This window comes from Furipterus horrens, unplaced genomic scaffold (genome assembly GCF_987537825.1).
Source record: "Furipterus horrens unplaced genomic scaffold, mFurHor1.1.pri manual_scaffold_2, whole genome shotgun sequence".
NCBI classification, from domain to species: domain Eukaryota; kingdom Metazoa; phylum Chordata; class Mammalia; order Chiroptera; family Furipteridae; genus Furipterus; species Furipterus horrens.
The window spans coordinates 216,160,305-216,185,942 of NW_028327172.1; the positions used below are offsets into that span (position 1 = coordinate 216,160,305).

Below are 25,638 nucleotides of genomic sequence, written 5' to 3' on the forward strand. Positions count from 1 at the left end.
AGCCGTGCGCTCCCTGGGCCCCCAACGCCGGTGGCAGGGGGCAGGGGCGGGACATGTCTGAGCCTGTGTCTGTGGCCGAAGCTGGGGGTCTGCCCGCTGTCCCTGTCACCCTGTGCCTGCGTTCCCTGCCTGAAAGGGGGCTCTACGTTCTCCGGGGCCCTCCAGTGGGTGACGAAGCCCCCGTTTCCAGGGGCGCAGCCTGTCCCACTGCAGGGTCCTCTCATCTGCAGCCCGAGAAGGGTGAGACACAGTGGCTGGCCCTTGTGGGGGTCTGAGGTCACCCCGGGGCGGGGAGAAGTATCGCTTCTGCCTCGGCCACTTCCACTTCCCTGCCCTCTGTCACCTGCTTCCTTTCCGCCCGGGGCCTGGGACCTGGTCCGTTTCCTGACAAACAGGACGAGTTCCAGGGAGCCTGCCAGAGCCAGGCCTCCTCCGGAGGGAGGGATGCCCCGACGGAGCCGGTCAGGCCATGGGGCCGTTATGGCGGCCCCAGGGTCTCCCGGGAACCCCACCTCGCTGAGGCCTGTGGGACAGGGACCTAAACAGCCCCTCTTGGGGAGTGAATGGCTTGGGGGTCCGCATTTCAGCCTCCCTGACCGGACGTGCCCAGGGCCAATCCCTGGAGCACGGTGCCATGGCATGTGGCAGGGACACCGCTGCTCCTGTCCCCACACGGCACCTGGCTCGCATGCTGTGAGCTGTTTCCTCGGGGTCTGCAGTGACCCTCTACCTGGCAGGACAACCACCCTGCCTGGCCAGGCGGGCGTTGGCCAGACCACCATGCGAATGTGGGCACGTGGCTCTGACGGCCTATTTCAGGGGGACAGACCCATGGAGGCCGAGCGGGGCCCCCCTGTCACAAAGGGGTGGGGGGCGGGGGCTTCTTTCCACTTGACCCCAACTCAGGCGGCAGGATCCATGCTGGTCCTGGCAGCCCATCTTCCCCGGGGAGGGGGTCTCCCTGCCCACCACCGCCCTCTATCCTCTCTCCACAGGAGACGGCCCGGCATGCAGAGCCCTCAGCACTGAGGCCACGGTCAGTCATGAAGGACCCAGCAGAGGTGGCTGCTGAGGAGCCAGCCCCAATGGGGAGGGTGACCGCAGGGCCCTTGGGCGGCAGTGGCGGCGACAAAGTCCAGACAGAGGCGGTGAGCGCATCGGTCAGCTGGGCACGAGCAGAACCTGAGGAGGCCCAGGCTGGGGGCAGCAGCGGTGAGTGCTGGGTGCGAGGTCACCCCCACGTCCTCCCGGCCGGGGCCAGAGCACCGCCGTGGGTGTCTGTTAGAGGAGACTAGCTGCCCAGCGTGCCACTTGCGGGCCTGCGTGTTTGTCCAGGGGCGCATCAGTAATAACCACGCTGACGTGGAGAAAGGAGGAGGGGCTTGGAAATTCTAGAACGGCTGCCCCACATGCACACACTGAGGGCTCCTGTACAAACCTTTGCGTTCCCGCAGTCCTCCTTTGTCCTGGACATAACCCCCCGGGGTTCTCAGCACAGGCATCCCCCGGTCTCCCCGACACAGAGTAAGCCCCGGAGAGAGAAAGGGACCGAAGGCCGGATGAGGTCGAGGGCTTTCACCACAGCCCCTCCTCTCCTTCTGTGGGTGTACGCATTACTCTGAGCCCTAACCCTTCAGCCTGTGTGTTTCCTGAAACCAGAGCATGCCCTTACGGAGCCGCCGTGCTGCGGGCTTTAATGATGACCCCGGGCCCCGGGCACACCCTGCCACCGGCCCCAGCAGTGTCCTCTGTAGTGGAGAAAACCCTGGGCCGGGCCAAGTGTTCGGGGTGCCCCAGCCCTGGTCGGTACTTGGAAGAACACAGGCCAACTATTCTGCAGAAGGCCCTCCCTGCGGGCTATGACGTCACGTGTCTGGGGCGGGAAGACCCCACAAGGGCTCTGTCCCCTAGGGTGGCATCGCGGGAGGCCGCGATGGTGATTTGTCTCCACATGGGAGTCTTCCCCTTGGGTCACTTGGTTGAGGGCTGTTGGACCTTCCTGCACACCCTATGGCCACTAGCCTTCCTTTGTCTCTGCGATGTAACTGGTGGGAAGACACTTGGTGACAATGTCCCTATCCTGTGCCTCTTGAAACGCGCAAAGCAGTATTTTGTCATCCATGCCTGGTTTTTGACTGAAATGATAATCATTGTGGTGGTTCCTAAGGGTGACTTCCTCATGCTTTGTTTCTCTGCTTGTGTCAATGGCCCTACGCTGCGGAAGTCAGTCCCCTCTCCCCATTAGTCATGCGTTTGGCTGTGGGCTCATCAGTCTGTACTCGGCTCTCTGGACTGTGTCACTTGCCATCCTAATTTATTTTGTCCCTCAAGTTACCCCAGCTCTGGTCTTTTCACACATCTCCGTCATTCTGGGAGCATGCCCTGCGTTTGGGGACCTCAAGACTGGCCCTTTCCCTACCCCAGCCTTGGAATCGGCCATTTCTCAAGGCACTGGGCTGCTGAAATGGAGGATGATGTTTAATCCCAGAGCGGGCGGCCCTCCGCGTTTCTGGATTTGACAGGCCTTTCTGAGTCCCTGCTGCGTGCCCGGCTCTCCGGCTGGGCCTGGGGCACAGAGCAAGCCTGGCCATGGTGCTGACCGCTCGGGCAGCAGCAGGCGTGGGGCTGGCACTGCTCAGGCGCTCAGAAGATGCGGTGGGAGGAGAGCAGCCACGAGCACCTTGCACTGTCCAGTCGGAGGCCGGCCTGGCAGCGCCATGCCCATGGCCACGAGCGAAACGTCCCGGAGGCGATGGGACCCAGCTGCGCTGGAGGTCACACCCTCTGTGAGAATCAGAGGCTCCCCCAGTCAGATCCGCCGTGACCTTAAAGCCCCAACTGCTCACCCCATTTTACAGAAGAGAAAACGGAGCTGGGCAGAGACCAGGCACCCTGGCCGCAGTGCACACTGGGAGCCGGCCTCAGGATGGGGCCACAGGAGGGGGCCACAACAGAGGCCTGAGCTGCTGCCCAGGTTCAGGAGCCTGTCCCCTGTGCTGTCCCACTGGGAGCCCCTCCTCTGACCATGAACTTCGGGGAATCTTACTAGCCCTCGCCAGGCGTGAGCCGCACCTCACCAGCCTCACAAGGCAAGCGTCACCCCCAGCAACGGATGGGTGCAGCCAGACCAGGACGCAGCTCCATCTGCCCCGGGCTCGCATCCCTCCTGGTTGTCACCTCTCCATGTGGTCAGCAGAGTAACGACCTCTGAGACGGCCACATCCTAATCCCAGGCCCCGTGCACACACATGACTGCCCGTGGCAAAGGAGGCTGCAGACAGGACATGAAGGATCTTGCGATGGGGTGATTATCAGGACCCTGCCGTCCGAGAGACGTCACCGTGGAGGAAGGGCCAGGACCCACGGGATGCGGGTGCTGCCCGAAGCCGAGAAAGGCACGGAACAGACTCAGCCCGGAAGCCTCAGGAGGAACCAGCCCTGCCGCCCCCTTGGCGTTGGCCCACAACACCTGCTTACGTTCCAGAACAGCCAGCTGGTGCCACGTGGTTTTCCGAAGCCACCAAGCTTGCGGCTGTTTCCCAGAGCCTCCGGTCCTCGCTGGCTCCTGTGACCCTGGAGGAAGGGACCCGAGAGCCCCGTGGCCTGTGGGGGTGTGGACACACCCCTTTTGTTCCAGAAATAGCTGGGGGGTTGCTGCCTGAGGGTGGGAGAGGCCCGTTGGTGCCCCCGAATCACACAGACCTGCCCTGTTACAGGTGCTGCCCCCGGTGTCTCTCAGCGCGCCTCCTGGGCCCTTCCCAGCCGGACGGCAGCGTACCCAACAGGTAGACGTCCTTGGGTGCAACATTAAATCAGAGGGGGGTGCCAATGGGGGATGCCTAGCCCCCGTCCCTCTGGAGGGGTGGGGCTTGGTAAGGCGGATGCCCAGGTCCTGTGCCCATCTGAGTGTCGGCTGGAGCAGGGCCCAGGGCCCTGCATTCCCCGGGGGCAGAAGCCTGGGCTCACCTGCATTTGCAAAGCGCTTCCCTGGAGTCTGCGGCTGCGGCTGCTCAGAGCGGGGCGTGCCACAAACACCTCATGCAGAGGGAGGGACACTCTAGGGAGGGGTGGTCAGGGGACACAGTAGGAACCGGATGAAAGGTGCACAGAGGGAGGTTAAGGGCCCTCAGGGCGGTGTCCAAGGGCTGGTTTCTGGGGAGGGGGCTCCGAGGATGGGGTGCATTTCTGCTGGGCATGGATGGACGGTGGGCAGCCCTGGGCTCCAGGCCACGGTAAGAACCTGCCCCTGCCCCTGGAGACCCCACTCCTGACCCCCAACTGTGCAGGACACAGAGACCCCAGGGTTGTTGCCTGTCCCCCCACTTTCCTTTCTGGGGGTGAGCGCCCTCTGTGGTCGTCTGGGCTAACCACGGCAAGTTGAGTAACAAGGCAGGTTGTTCTGGGTCTGAAAGTGCAGTCCCGCCCTTTTGTGGGAATAGGAAGGGTCGCCTCTTAGAACCAGTTGTGAAATCCTGGGCCAGCTTCCTGCTGGGGGAGAGGGCCTGACCCCAGATTCCAGAACTCTCCAGTCTCTGCCTCTGGCCTGCCCGTGGGAGGGGGAGGGGTGTTTGCTCCAGGGCGCTCTGCTGGAAAGTTCTAGGCAGGCACAGGGCTGTTCAAAGGCCATGGGAATCTGCCGCCCTCCCCCGCTCTTCTCTTTCTCCTTCCCTGTCTGTGTTCTTCCCTGGCTCCCCGCCACAGCAGCCCCTGCTCAGGCAAACCCATGGGGTTCACTGTGGGCCCCCGTGGCCTGTGACGGAGGCGGCCTGAGCAGGGCTGGGATGGGAAAGAAAGAGAAGGAAGGGTCCCGCGGGAGGCCCCTGTCTGGGGCTGGGGGTCTCAGTGTCTAGGGCCATGTGCTGAAAGCTCCCTGGGCGCCGCCCTGTCCTGCAGTTGGAACAGACGTCTGCTTTCATCGCTCTGGGGTGCAGGCAGCATGTACCCCATTTACCATGACAGGACCTGTGGACCAGGGGGCAGACCATGAGTAGGGCTTGCATAGGAAGTGCCTGGCATGGGCATTGAACCCGGCTCCATGTTTGGGGGCTGGAGGTTCAAGAGGGAGGCAGACTGCCTGACCTTGACCTTCCTCCTCCAGACCTGACCTTGCAGCTGCGGGCCGTGTACAGGAAGAGCGGGCTGCCGGACCCCGGTCTGCAGCGGGCCCTGCGGGCCCGGCTCCGCCTACTGGAGAATGACAGCTGTGAGGTGGCCCGCACCCTGGGGGTGAGGCTGGCTCCTCTGGGGCCGTGCAGCAGAGCACTGGGGCGACGGGGGAAGGGGGGGCTGGGGAGCAGGAGGGGAGCAGCCCGGGCTGTGGAGCTCACGCCCCAGCCAGGACCTTCCCTCATTTCCGCTTCTCCCCGCCAGGAGCTGTCGGCCAGGCTACTGTCCATCCACAGTGACCAGGACCGGATTGTAGTCACCTTTAAGACTGTGGAAGAAATCTGGAAGTTTTCCACCTACCACGCTCTGGGTAAAGCCGTGCCCTCCCGGACCCGAGGGCGGGGACCCCTCGCGGGACACGGGTCACACGCCAGCATTTCTATTACAAACCGGAGCTTTAGGGTAGCTTAGTGCACAACCGCCCCTCGGGGGAGCTGGAGAAGGAGCGTGCTCACCCGCTCTCGAGTGGGGTGCGGGGTAGGGGGCGGCGAAGCTCCCGGCGCTCGGCGGCTGCGCTGTGTGAACAGCTTGGGCCGTTTCCGAACTCCTTCCTGACGGGCCCAGCTGCTCTGGCACCGACCAGGAGGCTTATTTCAGCCTTGGCCACAGTGCTGGCTTTCTAGAACACTCCTCCTCCTACGAGGAGGCCTTTGCTGTGTCTCCTGGGGAAGCTTGCGCCTGCCCCCAGCCTGAGAGCTGAGGAAGCGAGGAAGTAAGCATCAGGGTGACGATTTTGGCATGTCTGGAGCAGAGCCGGCCCCCCATGCACCCCCGGGGTACATGATCCTATCAAACACCCCTGTCCCGTCTCACAGACGAGGACACTGAGCGTCCTGGAGCAAGTAACCTTCCCAAGGCTCAGGAGGCCAAATAAGTGGCCCGCGGTCACAGCGGGGCCCCTGCCGCTCGGGCCGTCAGACGGGCGGCAGCCTGGGCTGGAGACGGTACTAAGTCCCAAAGGCAGGCATGGCGTGTCCCCAAGCCTGGTCGGTGCGGGCTTCCCTGACCCCTTCCAGATCCTCCGCGGGTGACCAGGGCCTGTCTGGCTCCCCAGGCTTCACTCATCACTGCCTGGAAAACCTGCTGGTGGACCAGGCCTTCTGGCTGCTGTCACCTGCTGAGGACGAGGAGACGGCCATCCAGGTCCTCCTGGACGAGGAGGCCTTGAAGCTGACACACGAGAGCCTCCTCATCCAGGAAGGTGAGCTCTGCGCGGGGACAGTGACGGTGGCCAGCGCCGGGCTCTGTGGGGGACTCACGGGGTGGTGGCCGCAGGAGGGCCCCGGAGGTGCTGGTGCGCACGTGGAGGGGCGTGGGCAGGTGCACCGATGGGGCTGTGCCCGGGCTTCGTTACTTAGTTGTAAGGCCTTGGTCCACTTCCGGAGCAGCAGCAGGTTTTGCAAGCACGTCCCCCCGCACCTGCGTCCTCACCCGGCTGCTGCCCCGAGGCCCACGGCGGCCCCACGGCAGGGCCTTAAGTCAGCCCAGCACAGTGCTGCCTGTCCTCCTCCGGCCACAGAGGACAAGAGGCGCCCAGCCATGCTCAGACACGCCCGGGGTTGTCCGAGCGAGGAGCGCCCTTGGCCCCTCCCAGCACGGAAGGGGAAACTGAGTCCTGGAGAACTTCTGGCCGAGCCAGGCTCCCAGGGAACGTCCAAGCAGAGCCAGAGTTCCAGCCTTGGTCCAGCCTCCAGCGGCCCCTAGGGCTCCGGTGTCCGGGCGGCTGGTGTCTGTGGACGCAGACACTGGGAATGGGGGCTCCGGTGGGTGCCGCCTCCACAGCTGCATCCTGGGGGGGGGGGGTGGTCCCATCCCCAAAGCTATCCCTGCCTCTGCGTCCAGCCACCCTGAGTGACCACCCTCTGTCACTTTGAAGGGCCTTTCTTTTTCTGGTGTCCTGACCACTGCGTGAGAGTGATGACTGTTCCCCAGGGTGCAGGGAGGATCCCCCAGCCCATCGGGCGGGCTTCGGGGGCCCCCCCGGGAGAAGCAGCCCCAGCAGTGGACTCTCCGCCCCCCAGCCCCGGCACACCCTCCGAGGCCGCAGCGGCGTCTGCCGGGGAACCTCTGATTCCGTTTCATCAGTAGGTACCGACCTTTGTTTCTCTGTTTCCTGCTGTCAGGCCTCGGGGAGATGCCCCTAGGCTGTCAGGGCTGGGGGGAGGGAGTCTGGGGGCAGGGGCAGAGAATTGTGGGAGCCCCCTCCTGCTGCCCCTCACTGCACTGCTCCTGCCCCACAGATGCCAGGGCACTGGCAGCTCCTGGCAGGGCGGGGCTGGGCTGAGGGGCACCGCAGCGTGTAGTGGGGTCCCGCCTCAGAGTCCGGCTTGCTCTGGAAAGTTTTGAGGGAGCTGCCCACCTGTGCCCACAGCAGGGGAGCACACGGGAGTCTACAAATGTCACCCAAGGTGGAAGGAGCCTGAGCGAGGCCAAGACAGGTCTCCTGGAAGCTCCTACTCCCATGCTGACTGCGGGGCTGACTGTGAACTTGGCTTGGAGCTTCCTGGCAGCCAAAGCAAAGAGAGACAGTTGATCTCATGTTCAATGTCCCAGAAACAACCGGCTGCAGGACATGAAAGGACATCCCTGAGGAAGGGAAGGGGAACAGGGCTGGGGAGCTGCGGCTCCCTGCAGGCGGAGCCGCACCTGGGCCTGAAGGCCACACACCTGGGCGGGAGTGAGTGTGGCCGTGACAGGCGGCAGGATCTGCAGGGTCGCTGGGGGCTGCTAAGTCACGGGGTCTCTGCGCAGCCCCAGTCCACCCCATCTGAAGTCCTGCAGCAAAGACCTCCCTTTCCCCCTCCAGGTGGGCACTGAGGGTCCCCTGGGACCCCTTTGGTGACTCTGTAGGTGGGCCCGTGACTCCGGACAGCCAGCAGATGGGTGAGTGTTCTGCCAGCTTTTCTCCTCTGGGAAAAAGGGTGGGGCATGAGGGGCAGACACCAGTGTTCTGGAAGCTTCTATGCCCACCTAACGCTCTGAAAGTCAGAAGACATAGCTCGAGTGCTGTCTGGTTCCCAAGCGATTCCCGGCACTTGGAGAGGCCTGTCAGCTGGCGCCACCTCACGGAGCCCCCAGCAGGGCCAGGCCGGGTCCCAGCCTCTCTGCCTCTGAAGGGCGGCTTCCACGGGCCACGCTAAACACACTGGGGTTGGCACGTGGGGGCGGCTGGAGGCGCCAGGAGTGCTAATGGGGGACGGTGAAGCCAGCGCAGCTGGGACCCAGGCCTCCCGGTCCAGGGCCTTTTGCTCTGCCTCACGCTGGTGACTGTGGAACGCCTGCATCCCTGTTACATGGACACGAGACCCCACAGAAGGAGGAACAGGAGGGACCCGCGTTTATAGCTGCTTGCACCCAGGGTGGAGTGCGATGGGGGAGAGGGCCCCGGTCCTGGAAGCCCCCCTGGCCCGGTTGATTCAAGTCTCTGGGCCTCAGCTTCCCCTCGCAGTGTGGGGACCCCGTAGATGTCCAGCCCCTCGTGTGCGGTAGCCAGGCTTCACTGCAACACCGGACAGGCGCTACCGGTCCCTGCTGGGGGCCACCGTCTGCCTACCTGGGCCCCCAGCACTGAACGTCTGTCCTGCTCCCACAGCCGTGGGCCTGGCCTCCGCGGTGGCCGACTTCCAGGGCTCAGGGCCTGAAGAGGTGACCTTCCGCAGCGGTGACCTCATCGAGATCCTGGGCGCCCAGGTGCCCGGCCTGCCCTGCTTCCTGGGCCGGCACGTGTCCTCGGGCCAGGTCGGGTTTGTGCGGACAAGTCTCGTCAGTGTGCGGGGCCACGTGTCTGAGTGAGTGGCTGAGGCCCCGCCCCTTCCTAAGCCCGCCCCCTCGCCCCGTGGGAACCTGCCAATGTTTACCTGCTTCACAGGTGACAGGCTGGACTTTGTCCTGGACCACACCTCCTAGTCTGCTCCCAGCCCTGTCCCCAGGCAGCCGTCTCTGGCCCTGGTGGCTGGCGTCAACGTCCCATCTGGGCCCTCACGGCCTTGCTCCCGGGCTGCCGGGGGTCTTTCTCTGAGTACGAAGTTGTCCTGCGCCCACCTGTGACCCGGGGCTGCCGCAGCGCAGCACCTGGGCTCGGGACTTCCAAACACAGACACATCCGCTCTCTCAGTTCCGAGCCCAGACGCCCCAAATCACGGCGGGGGCAGGGCTGGCCCCCATCCCATCTCCAATGGCTCATCCCTGGGACTGTCATTCTGGCTGAGCTCCTCTCCCTGGGTACCCCCCCCCCCCAATCCCCATCCAGGGACTCTGAGGGAGGACTGTCTGGTCACCTCAGCGTCCCCACTGCCAGGCGCTGAGCAGCACTGGGGGCAGGGGATCTTAGGACAGTGGTCAGCAAGCACAGCTGAGGTGGAACGCTGTCCCTAGGACTTGACCTTTCGCTGAAGGACTTCGGTCAAGGAGCCTGGAGATGTGGTTTGGAAAGGACCCTTTGAGTGGGTCCTGGGCACGGGGCCCGTCCCACCCGCCGGGCCTCCCCTTTCCCAGCCAGTGCTTGGAGAAGCCAGCACCTCCCAGAGTGGGTCTCAGACGCATCCCGCAGTCATTTCGTTCCCTGACTTCAGTGTCTGCCTGCTCCTGTCACCTGGGCTCCTGGAGCAGCCTGCACCCGGCTGAGCCCCGCGCCACAGCGGCGGCTGGACCGGTGTTTTCCAAAGTGGGGCTGTGCCCCCCACGTGCCTCGGGGGGCCGTCTGCAGGGCTCCCAGCCCAAGGCAGGCGCCAGGGTGTCGGAAACGCTCCTTTTTCCTGTCCTGGTGTGTTTCCCACACTAGCGGGACTCCAGAGCCCTTTCTGCACACGACGCTACGGGCCGGCGCTCTGTGGAACAGTTTGGGGACCCTCGGTACAGATGGTCCCCAGCGTCCCTGGGGAGGCCACGTGGCTTAAACAGGGCCTGAACTTACCACAGGTCTGAGCTGGAGGACCCGGGGACCAGCTAGTCTGCTCCCGTCCCTTAATCCAGAAGGGCGACAGGGCCGGGGGTCACTGGTCCTGTCTGCAGCAGGGGACCCTAACAATTCCCTCCCTCACCACGAACGTGCCCTGAAACCTCTCCTGTTCCAGACCCTGTGTTTTTGTCCTGTCTCATGACCAGCCTGGTGGCTCTTCTTTTTCCTCCTGCTGACACCATTTCAGACTCGGGGAAAGTCACAGGAGGAGCACACAGTGCCGGTGCTCCTGCGCCCGGGCCGCCCAGACGCCCCCACACGACAGCCACGGTCTCTTTTTTCTTATCCTCCTAGATTTTTCTAAACCCATTGGGAGTGCCTTGCACACACCATGCCCACTACTCCCAAGTCAGGCAGGGCTTCCCCAGACCAGGACGTCTGCTTTCCTAACCACAGCCTGAAGGTCAAAGTCGGGGAAGGAAGCATGCGTGGCGCTGTCCGCACGGCTCGCTCGGACGTGGCCCGTTTTCCCGTCAACGCCCTCGGGAGCCAGAGAAGATTCCAGACCGCCTGTTACCAGCTGTCCCGTCTCTTTAGTCTTATGCCCTCCATCTGACACAGTCCCTCTGTCTTCCCTGGCTTTTCTGACACATTTTTTTATTTAGTTTGTCGAATATTCCAAAAGCTACTCTTTTCTTTACTTTCTCAAACTAGCTTCCTCCAAGTTTCAAAGTACATTTCAAAGTTTCATATTCTGTGGGAAAGTGAGTCCTATAAGCAAAAATGGCCTCCTCCTTCCCACTTCCCCTCCTGCCCTTCCCCGTTCTCCCCTTCCCTGAGCTCACGGAGCACATGTGTGTTTGTGTGGGGTGCTGTGGGAGGCAGCATGGGGCTTGCGTGTGGAGGGATCCATTCTGCCGGCGCCGTCACAGCCGGCCTCGCGGGGAAGGGGCATTTGCGGTGGGGCTTTGCGGGCCGCCTAGGAGCCCGTCTCCCCAGACTGCCGTGCCCCGCTGCGGCTGCCGCAGCCGTTTCTGCTCGGAGCACCTGCTTCCGGCCCAGCGAGGCGCCCTCGAGGGCAGCACCCGCTTCGTTCGTTACCTGGCAGGGCGTGGAGCGGGCACGCGGGGTCCCGGCCTCCTGGGCGGCGTTCACTTTGGGAACACGCGGTCTCCGACGAAGCGCCCCCTTCTTCCCAGGCTGGACAGTGCGGTTTTTCTCAGCGCGGAGGACCGGGCCTTCTTCGGCGCGGCGGGCCGCTTCTCCGAGCAGGACGCCGGGCGGCTGCTGAGGCGCATTTCGGGCACGGACGTCTGCGCGGCGTACAGCCTGGGTGGGTGTGCGTGCGGGGCCTGGCCGCGGGGTGCACAGGCAGGCTGCTCCCGTGTCACCTCGCCCTGCACGGGGGGCTCTCAGGGCCGCGGGGTGAAGCGCTCACGAAGGAGGAGTGCCCCCAACGATGTAAAGAAACAGGACAGAGGGGCGGGGCCGGAGCGAACTTGCCTGTCACTGCTCTGGCCACGGGACGTGACCCTACAGCTCCCTGCCTCGTCCCATGCGGTGGAGATAAACCCGCATGGGTGCACACCTGTACACACATGTGCAGATGCTCCCACACAAAGACGCGGATCCACACAGCCACACATCCCCGTGCACACCCATGCCCGTCCATGCACACGCGCATCCCTGCCTGCCGGCTCCCCTCCTCCGCCAGTGCTGGTGTGAATGTCCCGCTCACAGTTCTGCTTCTCTCCAAACAGGCGAACTTAAACTTGGCCTCAGGGTGGGAGGCTTAAGCCAGCCTGGCCTGCCACGTCTTCTCTGTCCTAGGAGGCCCCGCGGGGCCCTCGCCGGACGCTGCGCCGCTCCCCAGGAGCACGGCCGTCAGAGCCGACATTATTCACACCTTATGTGTCTCTTTACAGCTCTTTTCTGACTCCCACGGCAGCCCAGCGAGAGGTCGGGGTGGCCGCTTTAGGAGGGTGGACACGCAGGCTTCGGGGGGCGCTGCCCTGGGATGAGGGGTCAGAGCACCCCGCTTCCTGGGAGAGCCCGTGGTGTCCAGGGAACCCCGTCCACAGAGGGGCAGCAGCGAAAGCCACGGAGCCTCTTGTGGGGGACAGAGCCGGGTGGAGTGCGGGCGGGAAGACCCAGAAGACGTGGCTTCTCGGCCCCCCAGCGGTGGCCCCAGAGCTCCCCGCCCTTCACGGGAGCTGGACTAGGAATGTCCTCATCCTGAAGTCACCGCCTGTGCCCGACACAGTCCTGGACCCAGAGGCCGCTGTCTTGTGGCTGACACTTCTCTCCCTTTCCAGACAGACTCGGAGAAGCAGAAGCGGAGCAGCCAGAAGAACAAGGTGGGTCCTTCCCACGTGGCACGAGGCTCCGCTGGTCATGGGGGGGCTGGGCCTCAGGCGACGACACCAGGCAGAGGCCCAAGCAGCCGCGCATGGTGCTGGGCACAGCCCTCACTGGTCCCTGGGGGAGGGCTGGAGGGGGGGCATCCTGCCCTGGAGGGTGAGTCTCCCTCCCCTGCGGCAACGGGTCCCCAGCAAACGTGCCTTGTCCTCTGCCCTGTGCCCAAGGGCAGTGGGCATCCCCTCATTGTCCAAGCCAAGGCCCGACCCTGGGCTCCTTTCGCACAACCCAGAGCCGCTGAAATTCCCTATGTTCTCTGCGTGGAAGGGTCACGCGGGAACTGAATTTGGAGCCTTATGTTGGAGAAGCCCCCCTGAGGGTCTGCTTCTTCCCCTGAGAGGCTGGTCCAGGGAGAACCCCTCCTTCTCCCTCCGAACCTGCACCTCCTCCCCAACAGAGGGTCTGCACAGAGAGGGCCTGGGGATGTCCATGCCTGGGGTCCCTTGGAGAATCCCTGAGAATGGGATGTATCGAATCCTAAATATGGAAGGGCCACTTTGGGGTGTTGGTGGGAAGCCCCCCAGCAGCGCTGTTCTGGGGCATCCTCCCAGCCTCTGCTGGCCAAGGAAGGGAGAGGCTGTAGGCTGGCCTTCCCAGAGCAGGGGGCCCCACCCCCGCCAGGCCCCTGGGCACTCCTTGGCCTCATGGGATGTGGGTGTTTTCTCAGCAAATCTAACATACAGTCAAGTCAGACTCACCACTATTTAGTTTTTATTTTTGTTCCTGGACTTTACAGACTAACAAGGACTTGGTTATTTCTGAACATTTTTTATATGTGAATTTGAAACAGAAGAGTCTTTGCTGGTTCTTTCCTCCAGACAAATCCCCCTTGAAGCCTGTGTTTTCCCATCAGGAAATGGGGTGTGTTTGCTCTGTGACGCTGGGCAAGCCTCTGGATTCTGACTCTTCCCAAAGGCAACACTCCGGGGGCAGGCCATGCGGGTAGCCGGGTGCCCCCAGAGTCTCCAGCTCTTGCCCTTTTTTTAACCTTTTAGTAACCGTGGGCCTCAGATTCTCAGACTGGCTGGGGTGAAGGTGGGGGTGGAGGTTGGGAGCTGTTCCCAGTCTTCCCTGTTGGAAATGGTCCGGTCCTGGGAAGGGGTGTGCCTCTGCCGTGCCTGCTTCTGTCAAGTCTGTGGCAGGGCTTTTGAGCTCGGGCTGATCCCTTCCTCTGATTGGGTCTTGATGATGTCATGGGACACATGCACCTCACTGGAAGCCCGAGGTGCTGACACAGCCACAGGCTGCAGCTGTAGCACTGATGGGTGTCCAATTAAGTGGCTTTGAATATTTCCAATGGGAAGGTGGTCTCTGAGTGGCCATGGAGCTAGGACACCAGTCTCCTGAAACTGCTTGCAAACAAGAAAGAATAAGAAAAGGAGACTACTTGGATACTTGTCCAAACTCACCTGTGCTCCTCCTGTACCCGTATGACTAAGCTCCCACTGTGTGCTGAGTGCTGAGCTCCCATGGTGTGCTGAGCTCCCACTGTGTGCTGAGTGCTGAGCTCCCACTATGCCCTGGGTTCCCAATGTGTGCTGGGTGCTGAGCTCCCACTGTGCGCTGAGCTGTCACTGGATCTCCCTCTATGCGCCAAGCTCCCACAGTACCCTGGGCCCCCACTGTGTGCTGACACCCACAGTGCGCTGCGCACGGGGCATTCTCTGGGAAGGCAGTATCTGCAAAGTGTTGCCCCAGGGACGCTGTGCCTGGGGAGGATGTCTCTGTCCCATCCTGGACTCAGATCAGACTAATCCATCTGGGATTTTGTTGACTTGTAGAAATGCCTCCACCTGGCCTGCACCCAGAGCCACAGGAGATCCTGCAGAAGGTGAAGAATGTTCTAGAACAGTGTAAGTCCTGCCACAGCCGCCCCGAGGAGCCAGTGTCCTGGGGTCTCCACACAGTGTCCAGCGGTGTGAGCTTACCAGACACCGAGGAGCCCTCCTTCTGCCTGGGCGCTGAGGATGACTGGGCTGACCCAGAGGCCCTGGGCTCCCTGCTGCGGCTCCTGGACACGCCTGGGTACGAGGCCTGCTTCCGCGGCCTGTATGACCTCTCCCTGCCGGGGCTGAGCACCATGTTCTGTGGCTTTGCCGACGAGGAAGAGCTGGCCAGCCGCCTGGCGCAGGCCCGGGGAGTGGCCAAGAAGGCGGACTGCCCCATGGCCCTGGCCCGGCTCTGCTTCCTCCTGGGGCGGCTGTGCGTGCGGAAGCTCAAGCTGTCCCAGGCCCGGGTGTACTTCGAGGAAGCCCTGGGGGCCCTGGGGGGCCACTTCGGCGACCTCTTCCTGGTGGTGGCCCTGTATGCCAACCTGGCCACCGTCCACTTGAAGCAGAAGAACAGGGAGAAGTGTGGGCAGGCCGTGCCCAGAGCCGTCGCCCTGCTCCTGGGCACAGCCGGCCACGTCTGCAGCACCGAGGCGGAGGCCGAGCTCCTGAGACATGCCCTGCGCAGGGCCATCCACGGCCGGAGCCCGCAGGCCGAGGCCCGCGCCTGCTTCCTGCTGGCCAAGCACCATGTGGGCCACAGGCAGCCCGAGGCGGCCTTGCCCTTCCTGGAGCGGCTGCTGCTTCTGCACCGGGCCCTGGGGTCCCCAGACGCCCGGTGGCCCGCAGACTGCTACCTGCTCCTGGCAGACGTCTACAGCCGGCAGTGCCTGCCCCACCTGGCGCTGAGCTGCGTCAGGGTGGCCTCACTGTGGACTCAGGGCTCGCTGGCCAGCGCGCTCAGGAGCGTGGACCTGGTCCTGCGGAACACCCCCCAGCCCCGCCGCCTCCCCGCCCAGATTGCTCCCTACCTCAGGCAGGCGCTGGCCGCCCCGGCCTTGCGCGTGGGGCCGGCACACCGTGGGCCCCTCTGCGCCAGCCTGGCGCAGCTGCACAGCCAGCACGGGCAGCACCGCAGGGCCGTCTCCGTCATGCTGCGGGCCGTGGAAGCCGCCGCCGAGACTGGGAGCTGCCTGCTCACGGACGACCTGGTGGCCCTCGCCTGGCTGCATGTGCTTCACAGGCAGAGCTGGGTGGCCCTGGGCATCCTGGAGTCTGTGCTGGATGCAGGGGTGGTGAGCGAGGACCAGGAGGGCGTGATCGCCAACATGATGGCCATCGCCCTGAGGAGGACGGGCAGGACCCGGCGGGCGGCCGAGGGCTACTACCGTGCCCTGCGCGTCGCCCAGCACCGGGGCCAGCCGCGGGACCAGGCGGTGGCCCTGGCCAACCTCGGGGCCCTGTGTCTGCGGGCCGGGGCCCGCGGGCTGGCCCAGCACTACCTCCTGGAAGCCGTGAAGCTCTTCTCACGCCTGCCCGGCAAGCAGTGTGGCCCGGACTTCACCCGGGTGCTCCTGCAGCTGGGCCACCTGTACACCTGCCAGGCCCTCGCCCCGCAGGGCAAGTGCTACTATGAGTGGGCCTTTCTGGTCGCCGTGGAGACGGACCACTTGGAGAGTAAGTGCTGCCCTGGCCCCAGTCTGGCTTCCTGGAAAGAACGTGTTTTCTTCTCACATCGGTCAGAGCTCTCCTGGGGTGTGCAAGCCACAGCAAGTCGGTGGTTTTCCGCCCCCGAGAACGCCGAGTGGCGGAAACCGGCTGCTGCTTGCAGGTGCTCGAGGGTGCTCCCAGGCTGGGCCAGGCACCAGCAGGCCACCAGCTCGGCTTGGTCTGCCTGGGGCTTCCTGCTTTGAGCTCTGAAGTCCCAGAGCCTGGGGGCTTCCCACAGGCATGGGCAGATGGGCAGTGGGTCATCCTGGAGGTAGCCCAGGCCGGGCAAGGGCCGCTGAGTGGAGAGGCCCCGCGTGGGCCTGGAACACACGGGCGATTCAGTGGGGGCCATGCCCTGGGCATCCAGCACCCCCCAGGTCGTGGGTGTCCCCAGGCCGAGAGCATGAGCTCTACTAGCAGCCCCTGGTGGTGTGAGTGCATCAGGCTCTGGGCAGGGCGCCACCTGCAAACAGGACCCAAGTGGTTCTCCTGGGAAATAGACCCAGGTCCCAAGAGCCACAAAGTAGGTCTTCGGTATGGTGACGGGCAGCTCCTGGCCCCAACTCATGGGTCAGGGAAGCCCGTTTAGTCTGGGACCTGAGGGTAAGGAAGGTTTAGCCACGTGTAGGGGGCGGGGCTGGCGGGAAGTGCAGCTTGTGCAAAGGCCCTGGGGTGAGTGAGCTGGGCCATGCATTGAGGGTGAGACCCTCGATCAGGGGCCAGGCAGGGGCGGGAGACCCCAGGCTATGGTTTGGTATTTTCCCTGAGAGCACTGGGGGGCACTCACTGAGGCTGGCAGGGGGCCCTCTGGACCTCCAGGAAGAACCAGGAGCTAGGGGACTGGGGACCTGTGGCTTCAGGCAGGTCCAGGCGCAGCTCGCCGGTGGCCCCTGTGGATCTCTCAGATACCCCCTATGGGGCCCCCCAGGGCATGCGGGGATCAGAGTTGGGCATGTCAAGCTGGGGGACCAGGGAGATCAGGCTGTCCCCCACCCCTGTATTAAATAGTGAGGAGACCCAGGGCTGGGCAGGGTCACCCAGTGCTGGCTCTGGGCCACTTTTTAGGTTGTTTCAGTCACTTGTTTCCTTTCGGGTGTTCGTCCATTTTCTCTAGGTTTTCTGATTTGTTCATGGATAGTGTCCGTAGTGTTCTGTCATTGCTGTGCCATCCGTGTCCCTGGTGACAGTTAATGTTTCTCTCACTCCTGACTTCAGTGATTTGTATCTTCTGTCCTTTTTATTGGTCAGTGTAGCTAAAGCTCTGTCCATTTTGTTAATCTTGTCAAAGAACCAGCTTTTGGGCTCATTGATTTTTCTCTGTTGTTTTTCTATTGTCTACTTTTTAATTATGGCTTTGAATACATTTAATTTTTTAAAATGTATTGATGGGGGGAGGGGAGAGAGGGGAAAACGTCAATTCGTTGTTGCACTTATTCATGCATTCACTGGTTGATTCTTGTATGTGCCCTGGCTGGGAATCGAACCTGCGACCTTGGTTCATCAGGGCAACGCTCTCACCAGCTGAGCTGCCTGGCCAGGGCTAGGGAGCCTTTTCAATCGGGAAAGCGCTCAGCTGTCCCCAGGCGCCCTGCTTTCGGGCGAGCAACTACAGCTGGGGCTAGGAGCCCTGCTTTGAAGTGGGATTTGATTCCCATCTCCGCTGCTTATCAGTGCTCAGCTGTGGACCCAGGTGGCCCACCTGCGCCTCTTGCTGGTGTTCAGCCCCATCAGCCCAAGGTGACTAGCTGTCCTGGCCGGGAGGAGCTCTGTGAGGCAGAAACAGGCGTCCTGGTGGGAGAGCCTGGCCAGGACCCCAGGCTCGGGGCTCATAAAAAGGGTTGTGCCACCTCTCCAGCACCCACAATGTGCCCAGCGTGGCCCCACCACGTGTGACCTTGGACGTGCTCCTCAGCCTGTCAGACCTCAGGTTTTCAACCCGCGCGGACCCCGGCTCACAGAGGGTGGGAGAAGCGGGCATGCTGCAGGGGTCCTCGGACGCTGCAAACATTGCTGTGACAAGTGACGGTGACCTCTTCCTCGTGTCTCCCCTGCCCAGGCCAGCTGCATGCCGTCCAGCGGCTGTGTCACTTCTACAGCGCGGTCAAGCCCCGGGCGGCCCAGTGTGTCGTCTACCATGAGTTCCAGCTCTCCCTGGCCCGCAGGATGGCCGACAAGGTGCTGGAGGGGCAGCTCCTGGAGACCATCAGCCAGCTCTACCTGTCCCTGGGCACTGAGCGGTGAGGGCTGGCTCTGTGAAGTGGCAGGGGGTGGCGAGGTGCCGGGCCAGACTCCAGGGTCCTTAGCGCCAGGCAAGCTTTGAGTTGGCAGACCTGGGGTCATACTGATTAAAGCTCATGACGCAGGAGTCCCACGACACCCGCCCCTGGTCAGAGTATGCTCTGGGCTGTTCCTTCTGCCACGGTGGCCTCTGCTGGCTGACCTCTGCCGGCCCTGCGCCTGCTCCCGCTGGCCCCGTTCAGCGTAGGGACGGCAGCCACGAGTGTCCGAGGAATCTCGTGCGTAGAAGGCAGTCGGCTGCCCCGTCTGCTCCCCCTGAGGCAGGGTTTCAGGGTCACGAGTCCCTTGTGAAGCCCACACTGAGCTTCCTGACCAGGTGGGGTGATGGGTGGGCGGAGCCACGCAGCCTCCAGGTTCTGGCAAAATCCCCAGTAACACGCCCTTCTGTGCGGAGACTCTCAGAGAGAAAAGGAGCCAGGCTTCCTCGGGGCCTGGCAGGGCCAGTCCTGGCCGCGGTTTCACGGCGGGGACCGTGGGCCAGTGCCCTGGATCGGTGCTTCTCACAGTGGGGTCCCGCACCAGCAGCATCCGCATCACCGGGGAGCTTGCCGGAAATGCGCCCTCTCAGGCCCTGTCCCCGAGTTCGAAGCACAGGTGACGGACAGGCTCTGGGTCCCTATTGCTTGCTCCAGTCTGAGCCTCAGGCTTGATAATCCCTAAATTCTGCCCAGCGTTCATGCCTCCTGCTGAGCCCAGAGACCACGCCTGTGGGTGGGAGGCAGGCAGAGCCGGAGCAGCACACCCCTCAGGCCGTGTGGCTGATGTTTCCCTCCAAAGAGCCTCCCTTACCTTTGCCAGGCGTGCTGTGCAGCCTGTGTTCACTGGGCTCCCCCGTCAGCCTGGGAAGGGCAGGCTCCGTTCCCACTCATCACTTTCCAGGTCCAGGTCCATGTGATCCCCTCCCACGTGGCGGCCAGCCTGGGCCGCTTGTTCTGACCCTTGTGTCTAATTCCAGGGCCTACAAATCGGCGCTGGACTACACCAAGCGCAGCCTGGGGATATTCATTGACCTCCAGGAGAAGGAGAAGGAAGCATACGCCTGGCTGCAGGCTGGGAAAATCTACTACCTCCTCCAGCAGAACGAGCTGGTGGACCTGTATATCCAGGTGCGAGGGGCTGGTGCACTTGTACGTCCAGGTGCGAGGGGCTGGTGCACTTGTACGTCCAGGTGCGAGGGGCTGGTGCACCCGTACGTCCAGGTGCGAGGGGCTGGTGCACTTGTACGTCCAGGTGCGAGGGGCTGGTGCACTTGTACGTCCAGGTGCGAGGGGCTGGTGCACTTGTACGTCCAGCTGCGAGGGGCTGGTGCTCCCGTACGTCCAGGTGCGAGGGGCTGGTGCTCCCGTACGTCCAGGTGCGAGGGGCTGGTGCACTTATACGTCCAGGTGCGAGGGGCTGGTGCTCCCGTACGTCCAGGTGCGAGGGGCTGGTGCTCCCGTACGTCCAGGTGCGAGGGGCTGGTGCTCCCGTACGTCCAGGTGCAAGGGGCTGGTACACCTGTATATCCACATTTGAGGGGCTGGTGCTCCTGTACATCCAGGTGTGAGGGGCTGGGGCATCTGTATATCCAGCAGCAAGTGTGGGTGAGCATGAACACTCATTCACCCCTAAGCCACTGTTGAGCTGCGTGCCAGGTGCCCGTGCCATCTCCCCGCTGTCCCTAGATCTCCCTGCCAGCATCTTTTACAATATTCTCAGCTTCTGGGGGCCAGAGACGTGTGCCTGTCACAGCAAGTGCTCCATACACGCGCACACAATGCGCCCACGCGGCTGGCACATGGGAGAACTTCCTCCTGTAGCATGTGGCATGTCTCCTTCAAAGATGACGTGACTTGGGACAAATTGAGAGGCTCCCAATCCTCGTGAGCTTTTCCCTTTTCACATACCTGCTCTGTAGCTTCCTGGGCCCGGGGCTGAGGCTCCCAGGTTCGGAGCTTCCGGCTGAGGGGTGAAGGCTTCTCACACAATTCTGACAGGGTCCTAGCGCTGCAGCAGGGTGAGGGGATACAGTAAGGAGTGGGAGGGCAGCCTCCTGTCCATCTGGGGTCACTGAGGCTGGTTTGAGTGTCAGTGAGTGGGGGCCATGCCCACTGGGGAGGGTGTGGTCCAACAGCAGGACTCGCTGGTGCAAAGGTCCTGAGGTGCACAGGAGGGTGGCAGGTTCTGGGACTGCCAGCAGCTGCGCGTGGCTGGATTGCAGGCAGGGACTAGCCCTCTCGTTTCTCAGCAGTATTTGTTGAGCACCTACTATGTGCCAGTCACTGTGCCAGGCCCTGGACGCAGCAGAGAAGCCGATAACCTTAGTCCTCTGGTGGGAGACATGGACAGACATGGGGACAAAGGAAAAACAGGAGGCGGGAGCCCCATGAGGCCGCAGCGGAGGATGCCGTGGTCTGGGCACAGCCGCGGGATTCAGGAGCGAGCTCTGAGCTCTGTGCCAAGCTCCTCAGCAGTCCACACCTTAACAGGACAAGCCTCCTCATGGGGCACAGGCCTTAAGTGACCATCCTCACACCAGTGGGTGGCAGTGACCCCAAAATGCACAGGACTCGTCGCTCCTGAAGTGTGTGAGGGACGAGGTCTCCAATGCACGTGCTTTTGAAGCGCAAGTGTTCCAGGATGGCCAGGAGCTGGCTGTCAGGTCCCCACCAGGGGGGCTGGCCCCCTGCTCTGCTGGAGCACCGGGGTCTCATGAGAGGTGCTGTATCCCTGCAGGTGGCACAGGACGCAGCCCTGTACACGGGGGACCCCAACCTGGGGCTGGAGCTGTTCGAGGCTGCCGGAGACATCTTCTTCAACGGGGCGTGGGAGCGGGAGAAAGCTGTGTCCTTCTACAGGGTGAGGGGCCTGGGGGCAATGCGGGGGGATCAGTGGGTGTCCCTGGGTGGGACAGAGGCCTCCCAGAGGCAGCATCACCCCGTGCCTGGTCGGGGTTGGTCATGTTCCCCGACTCCAGCCCAGAGGGACAGGGAAGGAAGGAGGTGTGAGGACCACAGGCAGCTTTAGGCTATCTGGTCATCAATCAACGACCCTGGGGTGCAAGTTGTGCCCATTGTACAGATAAGGAAACTGAGACTCCGAGAAGCATAGGGCATGCTGAAGGGACACACAGCACATCAGCAGGAGGACAGGACCCAGGGCCCAGTCTGCATGCCCCCCCCACCCCCACCCAGGACGGCGGCTTCTCCCTTTCCGTCTGGCCAGGTCCTGGCAGGCCGCTCAGCCCCTGGGGTCCAGATAAACACGGCATTTTCAGAGCACAGACGGGTGGGTGTTGGCCCCACCTGGTCTGGCCCTGCTGCCCAGGAAGGGAGGGGCTGGTCCGACTTAGGCAGCATGACAGCTGGGCTGCAGGTCACCCCCCAGCTTGCTCAGGCCCTGGGGCTGCCAGGACCCCTCTGAGCTGACCTTGCCGCTGGGGGACAGAGCCTCGTAAATATCCAGCGGGACAGGGAGGGCAGGCAGCTCCCAGAACGCTCGGGGGCTCTGAGGAGGGTCCTGGGTGTGGGTCCTGCTCCTGGAGGAAGCCTGACCCGCCCGCCCACGTGGACAGGACCGCGCGCTGCCACTGGCTGTGAGCACAGGCAACCAGGAGGCGGAGCTTCGGCTGTGCAACAAGCTGGTGGCGCTGCTGGCCGAGCTGGGGACGCCGCAGGAGGGCCTGGAGTTCGCCCACGGGGCCCTGGCTCTCAGCATCTCCCTGGGTAAGCCCCGCAGCCCTGGGCCCCAGGCCTCCGCCTCTGAGAGGAGGAAGGCCAGACTGAAGGTGACAGAGGCGTAGAGTCCTCCCGTCCGCCTGTCCGTCCGTCCGTCCGTCCGGGGGCTGCCCTCTCCATGCGGGTGGGCTGAGACGAGCTGCTGCCCATCTCCCGGGCCCTGCCCGGGCTGGACTTGCTCTCCCGGCTCTGGGGCTTCCTCTGCCCCTTCCCCTTGCCAGCCACGAGGCCGCCTCCGCCCTCGTCCCAGGTGCTCCAGGCTTCTCCCAGACCCTGCACCTGCCACGCCACGCGCTGTCCCTTCCCCGCACTCAGCCAGGCCCTGCTCTCCTCTGGCCGGCGGAACTCCACTCCCCTTTCCAGAAGCCAGTTCCTCGATGCTGAGCGGCGCCCTGTCCCGGCATCTCACTGTACTGCCCTAGGCCTCCTGTGTCCCCGCAGAGAGGGGGAGCCTGTGAGGGCGGCACACAGAGGGTGTGAAGCAGTGTGTGTGCAGGCCCCACAGCGCTCACCTGGGAGCGGGAGGGTGACGCCGTCTGGTCTGGTGACTTCCTGATGATGGGGGCTGGGTAGGGGGGCTGCTGATGACACCCCAGGATGGCCAAATGTCATTGTGAGGTTGACCGGAGCCCTGACACCTGCAGGTGCAGACTGCATGACGTGTGGGGCCTCCTAGTCAAAAATAGTAACCAAGGCCCCCTGTCCAGGCGACTCTGTGCAGGCCCGGAGGTGGGGCCCCACATCCTCGCCTTCACCGTACCCCTGAGGTGGGTGGGGAGCAGGTGCCGTGAGGCCCGCTTCACAGAGGAGGGAGTGAGTCTCAGGATGGGGGTGACAGGCACGGGCTTTGAGACGGCTTTGGCATGGGTGCTCCGGCCTGGCCTGGGCTGCCGCCCCAGGCAGTGGGTCCTCACACGTGGCCCTCCCCCGTGTCCCCAGGGGACCGTCTGAACGAGCGAGTGGCCTACCACCGGCTGGCTGCCCTGCACCACCGGATGGGCCAGGGCGAGCTGGCCGAGCACTTCTACCTCAAGGCGCTCTCCCTCTGCAGCTCACCGCTGGAGTTCGACGAGGAGACCCTGTACTACGTGAAAGTGTACCTGGCGCTGGGGGACATCATCTTCTACGAGCTGAAGGTGGGCGAGGGAGGGGCAGCCGGGCCCCGGTGCTCAGGCAGCGGGCGGCCGTCACCGGCCCGGAGCGGGATCTGCACTCAGACCCCAGCGGCCTGGGTCCGGGTCCTCATGCCAGTGAGTCCCAGGCCCCAGGGGGCTGCAGGCCTGGCTGGGAGGAGCTGGCGAGGTCTACACTCTCCAAGCTCCAGGAGGGCCAGGCCCAGCCCTTCAGAGCTCAGGGTCAGTGGGGGAGGCTGACATAGGAACAGAGGGTGACAGCCATTGGGGAAGGACAAAAGGGAGTATAACCAGGGCGGCCTCCTGGAGGAGGTGACTCAAAGCTGCCTTGACAGTCAAATAGGAGTTAGCCACAAAAATGTAGGAGGGGTAAAGGACTTTCTCGGAGCAAAGAAGGGTGTCACCGTTATCCCTATGATGCAAGATGCAACCCAAATCCTAGCACCTCTTCCAGGAAGCCTGCCAGTCTGTGCAGAGCTCTTCCTGGGATCCTGTGACACCTTAAATCCTCATGTCACCTGGGTAGGGTGGTTACAATCATCCCATTTCACAGAAGGATACCTGGGTATGACGTGCCTCAGGTTTCCGAGCAGGGACACCACTCCACGCAGCCAGGCTGAGGGGCCCTGTCTGAGCTGGAGGGGCTGGTATCTCCCAACCCCCCCCCCCCCGGGTGGCCTCAGCTGTGTGCCAGCGACATCTCGTGGTCAGCAGTGGTAACTGCAGCCTCTGGCTATGTCAGGGCTGGGCAGTTCTGGGGATCCTGTGGACGGTGGTGACCCCTGCAATTGAGCTCCTGGCTCTGTGCCTTCCAGGCTCTTTGTGACCCGGGCTCTGTGCCTTCCAGGCTGGGGTTGGAGACAGGAGTGGGGTTGGGGGAGGGGCGCCCAAACTTGGGACCTTGGGTTTGAGGCAAAGATGCCTGTGAAGTAGGAGCGGGGTTGCGGGGAAGTCACAGCTCATCAAAATTGCAAGGAAAGCTTCCAGAAGTGACACTGAGGGGCTCTTGTGTGGAGGGGCCGGCCATGCTGGCTTCAGTGTGGACACCAGCTGGAGGGACAGGGACCTTGATGGCCCTGGGCTGATGTGGGTCCTGCAGGGGGCTCTCAGCAGGGCCAGACCCCACCTCAGCCCAGGGGGGGAACCACATGAGTCCTCTGGGTGGGGGCCTTGGGAAGAGGCACCGGTGGGGCCAGGGGAGCAGACTGCAGGGTGCGAGACCTGGCTCCAGGGAGGGAACGGGGAGCCACAGCGGGCTCCGGAGTGCAGGAGGGGCCCGGGGCAGCCAGCTGCAGCCTGCCAGGTGTGACCCCAGACTTCAGGCAGCTGCTCTGGGGCAGGTGGGCTCCTCCCAGGAAAACACCAGGGGCCACTTTGTCACTGGCCTCCTGGTACCCCACCTGCCACAGGCCGCAGCCGGTGTGCGTGGTGGAGGTGAGGAGGGCGGGTGTGGGAACAGCTCCACATGTCGCCCACTCCCGCCCAGGGTCAGTTAACGTGAGGTCCATGTTCGTTGTCACATCTCCCCGTCAGGACCCGTGTGACGCGGCTGGGTACTACCAGCTGGCGCTGGCGGCGGCCGTGGACCTAGGCAACAAAAAGGCTCAGATGAAAATCTACACGCGCCTGGCCACCATCTACCACAACTTCCTGCTGGACCGCGAGAAGTCCCTCTTCTTCTACCAGAAGGCCAGGACCTTCGCCTCTGAGCTCAACATCCGCAGGATCAACCTGGCCCCCCAGCGGTGCGGGGGGCGGGCACCCTGGCTGGCCTCTGGCCAGCCGCCCTGAGGGCCGTCCTTGTGCAGGGGTGGGGCCTGGTGGCTCATCTTCTGGGAAACCAGGGGAGGGGCCAAACAGCAATAAATGATTTTGCTGTCACCTCCTCAAGTCTGCAGGCCTCCCGGGGAGCGCCCAGGGACCAGGCCCCACCCTGGGGACCACCTGCTGCTGCACCCCACCCTCAGGTATAAGTGGGGAGGCTCTGAGACCCAGGCCGGGTCCCCTGCCAGCCATCCACTGCTCTTCCTCCTTCCTGGCGCCCTCGCCGTGTGTCACGCACTGTGCTCTGCCTTTAATCTTCAAACCTCCCTGCGAGGTCCGGACAGTTGGGGTCCCCTTTTACAGCTGAAGAAACAGAGACCAGAGGTTGGATGCCTTGCCCACAGTCACACAGCGGGTAGACAGTGGCTGAGATCCAGAGTCTGGCATGGTAATCAGGGAAGCACCGCAGTGCCCTGCCCGCCTGCCAGCCTGGAAGGAGCCGGGGGCCTGCCGCCCACCCCCACCCCGCCCATCTGCTCCCCTGCGCCCTCACTGAAGTCCTCCCCGATTACAGGCAGGGAACCCAAGGCCCAGAGAGGCATTTCCGGGTAGCCGTCGCCCACACCACGCTATTCCAAGCTCCTCTTTTTCTTTAATTTATTTTGTTAATGAGGCAAAATTCACATAAAATCGAACATTCCAAGTGACTAGCCCAATGGCATTTTTCTGTGCGGCCACCACCTCGGTCTAGACGCCAGGCATTGTCG

General features: G+C 63.3%; 1 protein-coding gene across 4 annotated transcripts in view; it reads left to right on the top strand.

Moving 5' to 3' along the window:
* The window catches only part of SH3TC1 (SH3 domain and tetratricopeptide repeats 1), a 37,535-nt gene extending 12,547 nt beyond the window's left edge, over positions 1-24,988 (top strand). For 3 of the 4 annotated variants that reach the window (XM_090267122.1, XM_090267124.1, XM_090267123.1), the window contains exons 2-18: positions 996-1,212; positions 3,717-3,785; positions 5,099-5,226; positions 5,371-5,476; positions 6,221-6,367; positions 7,043-7,250; positions 7,973-8,049; positions 8,759-8,954; positions 11,263-11,396; positions 12,379-12,420; positions 14,263-15,927; positions 18,017-18,197; positions 19,214-19,364; positions 20,974-21,096; positions 21,812-21,962; positions 22,914-23,110; positions 24,641-24,988. In XM_090267122.1, coding sequence (XP_090123248.1) covers positions 1,044-1,212; positions 3,717-3,785; positions 5,099-5,226; positions 5,371-5,476; positions 6,221-6,367; positions 7,043-7,250; positions 7,973-8,049; positions 8,759-8,954; positions 11,263-11,396; positions 12,379-12,420; positions 14,263-15,927; positions 18,017-18,197; positions 19,214-19,364; positions 20,974-21,096; positions 21,812-21,962; positions 22,914-23,110; positions 24,641-24,898 — 4,002 coding nt within the window. In that variant the 5' untranslated portion in view covers positions 996-1,043 and the 3' untranslated portion in view covers positions 24,899-24,988. The remainder of the gene's footprint in view (positions 1-995; positions 1,213-3,716; positions 3,786-5,098; positions 5,227-5,370; positions 5,477-6,220; positions 6,368-7,042; positions 7,251-7,972; positions 8,050-8,758; positions 8,955-11,262; positions 11,397-12,378; positions 12,421-14,262; positions 15,928-18,016; positions 18,198-19,213; positions 19,365-20,973; positions 21,097-21,811; positions 21,963-22,913; positions 23,111-24,640) is intronic. The other variant, XM_090267125.1, reaches the window with a different exon arrangement.
* Positions 24,989-25,638: the final 650 nt, after the last annotated feature.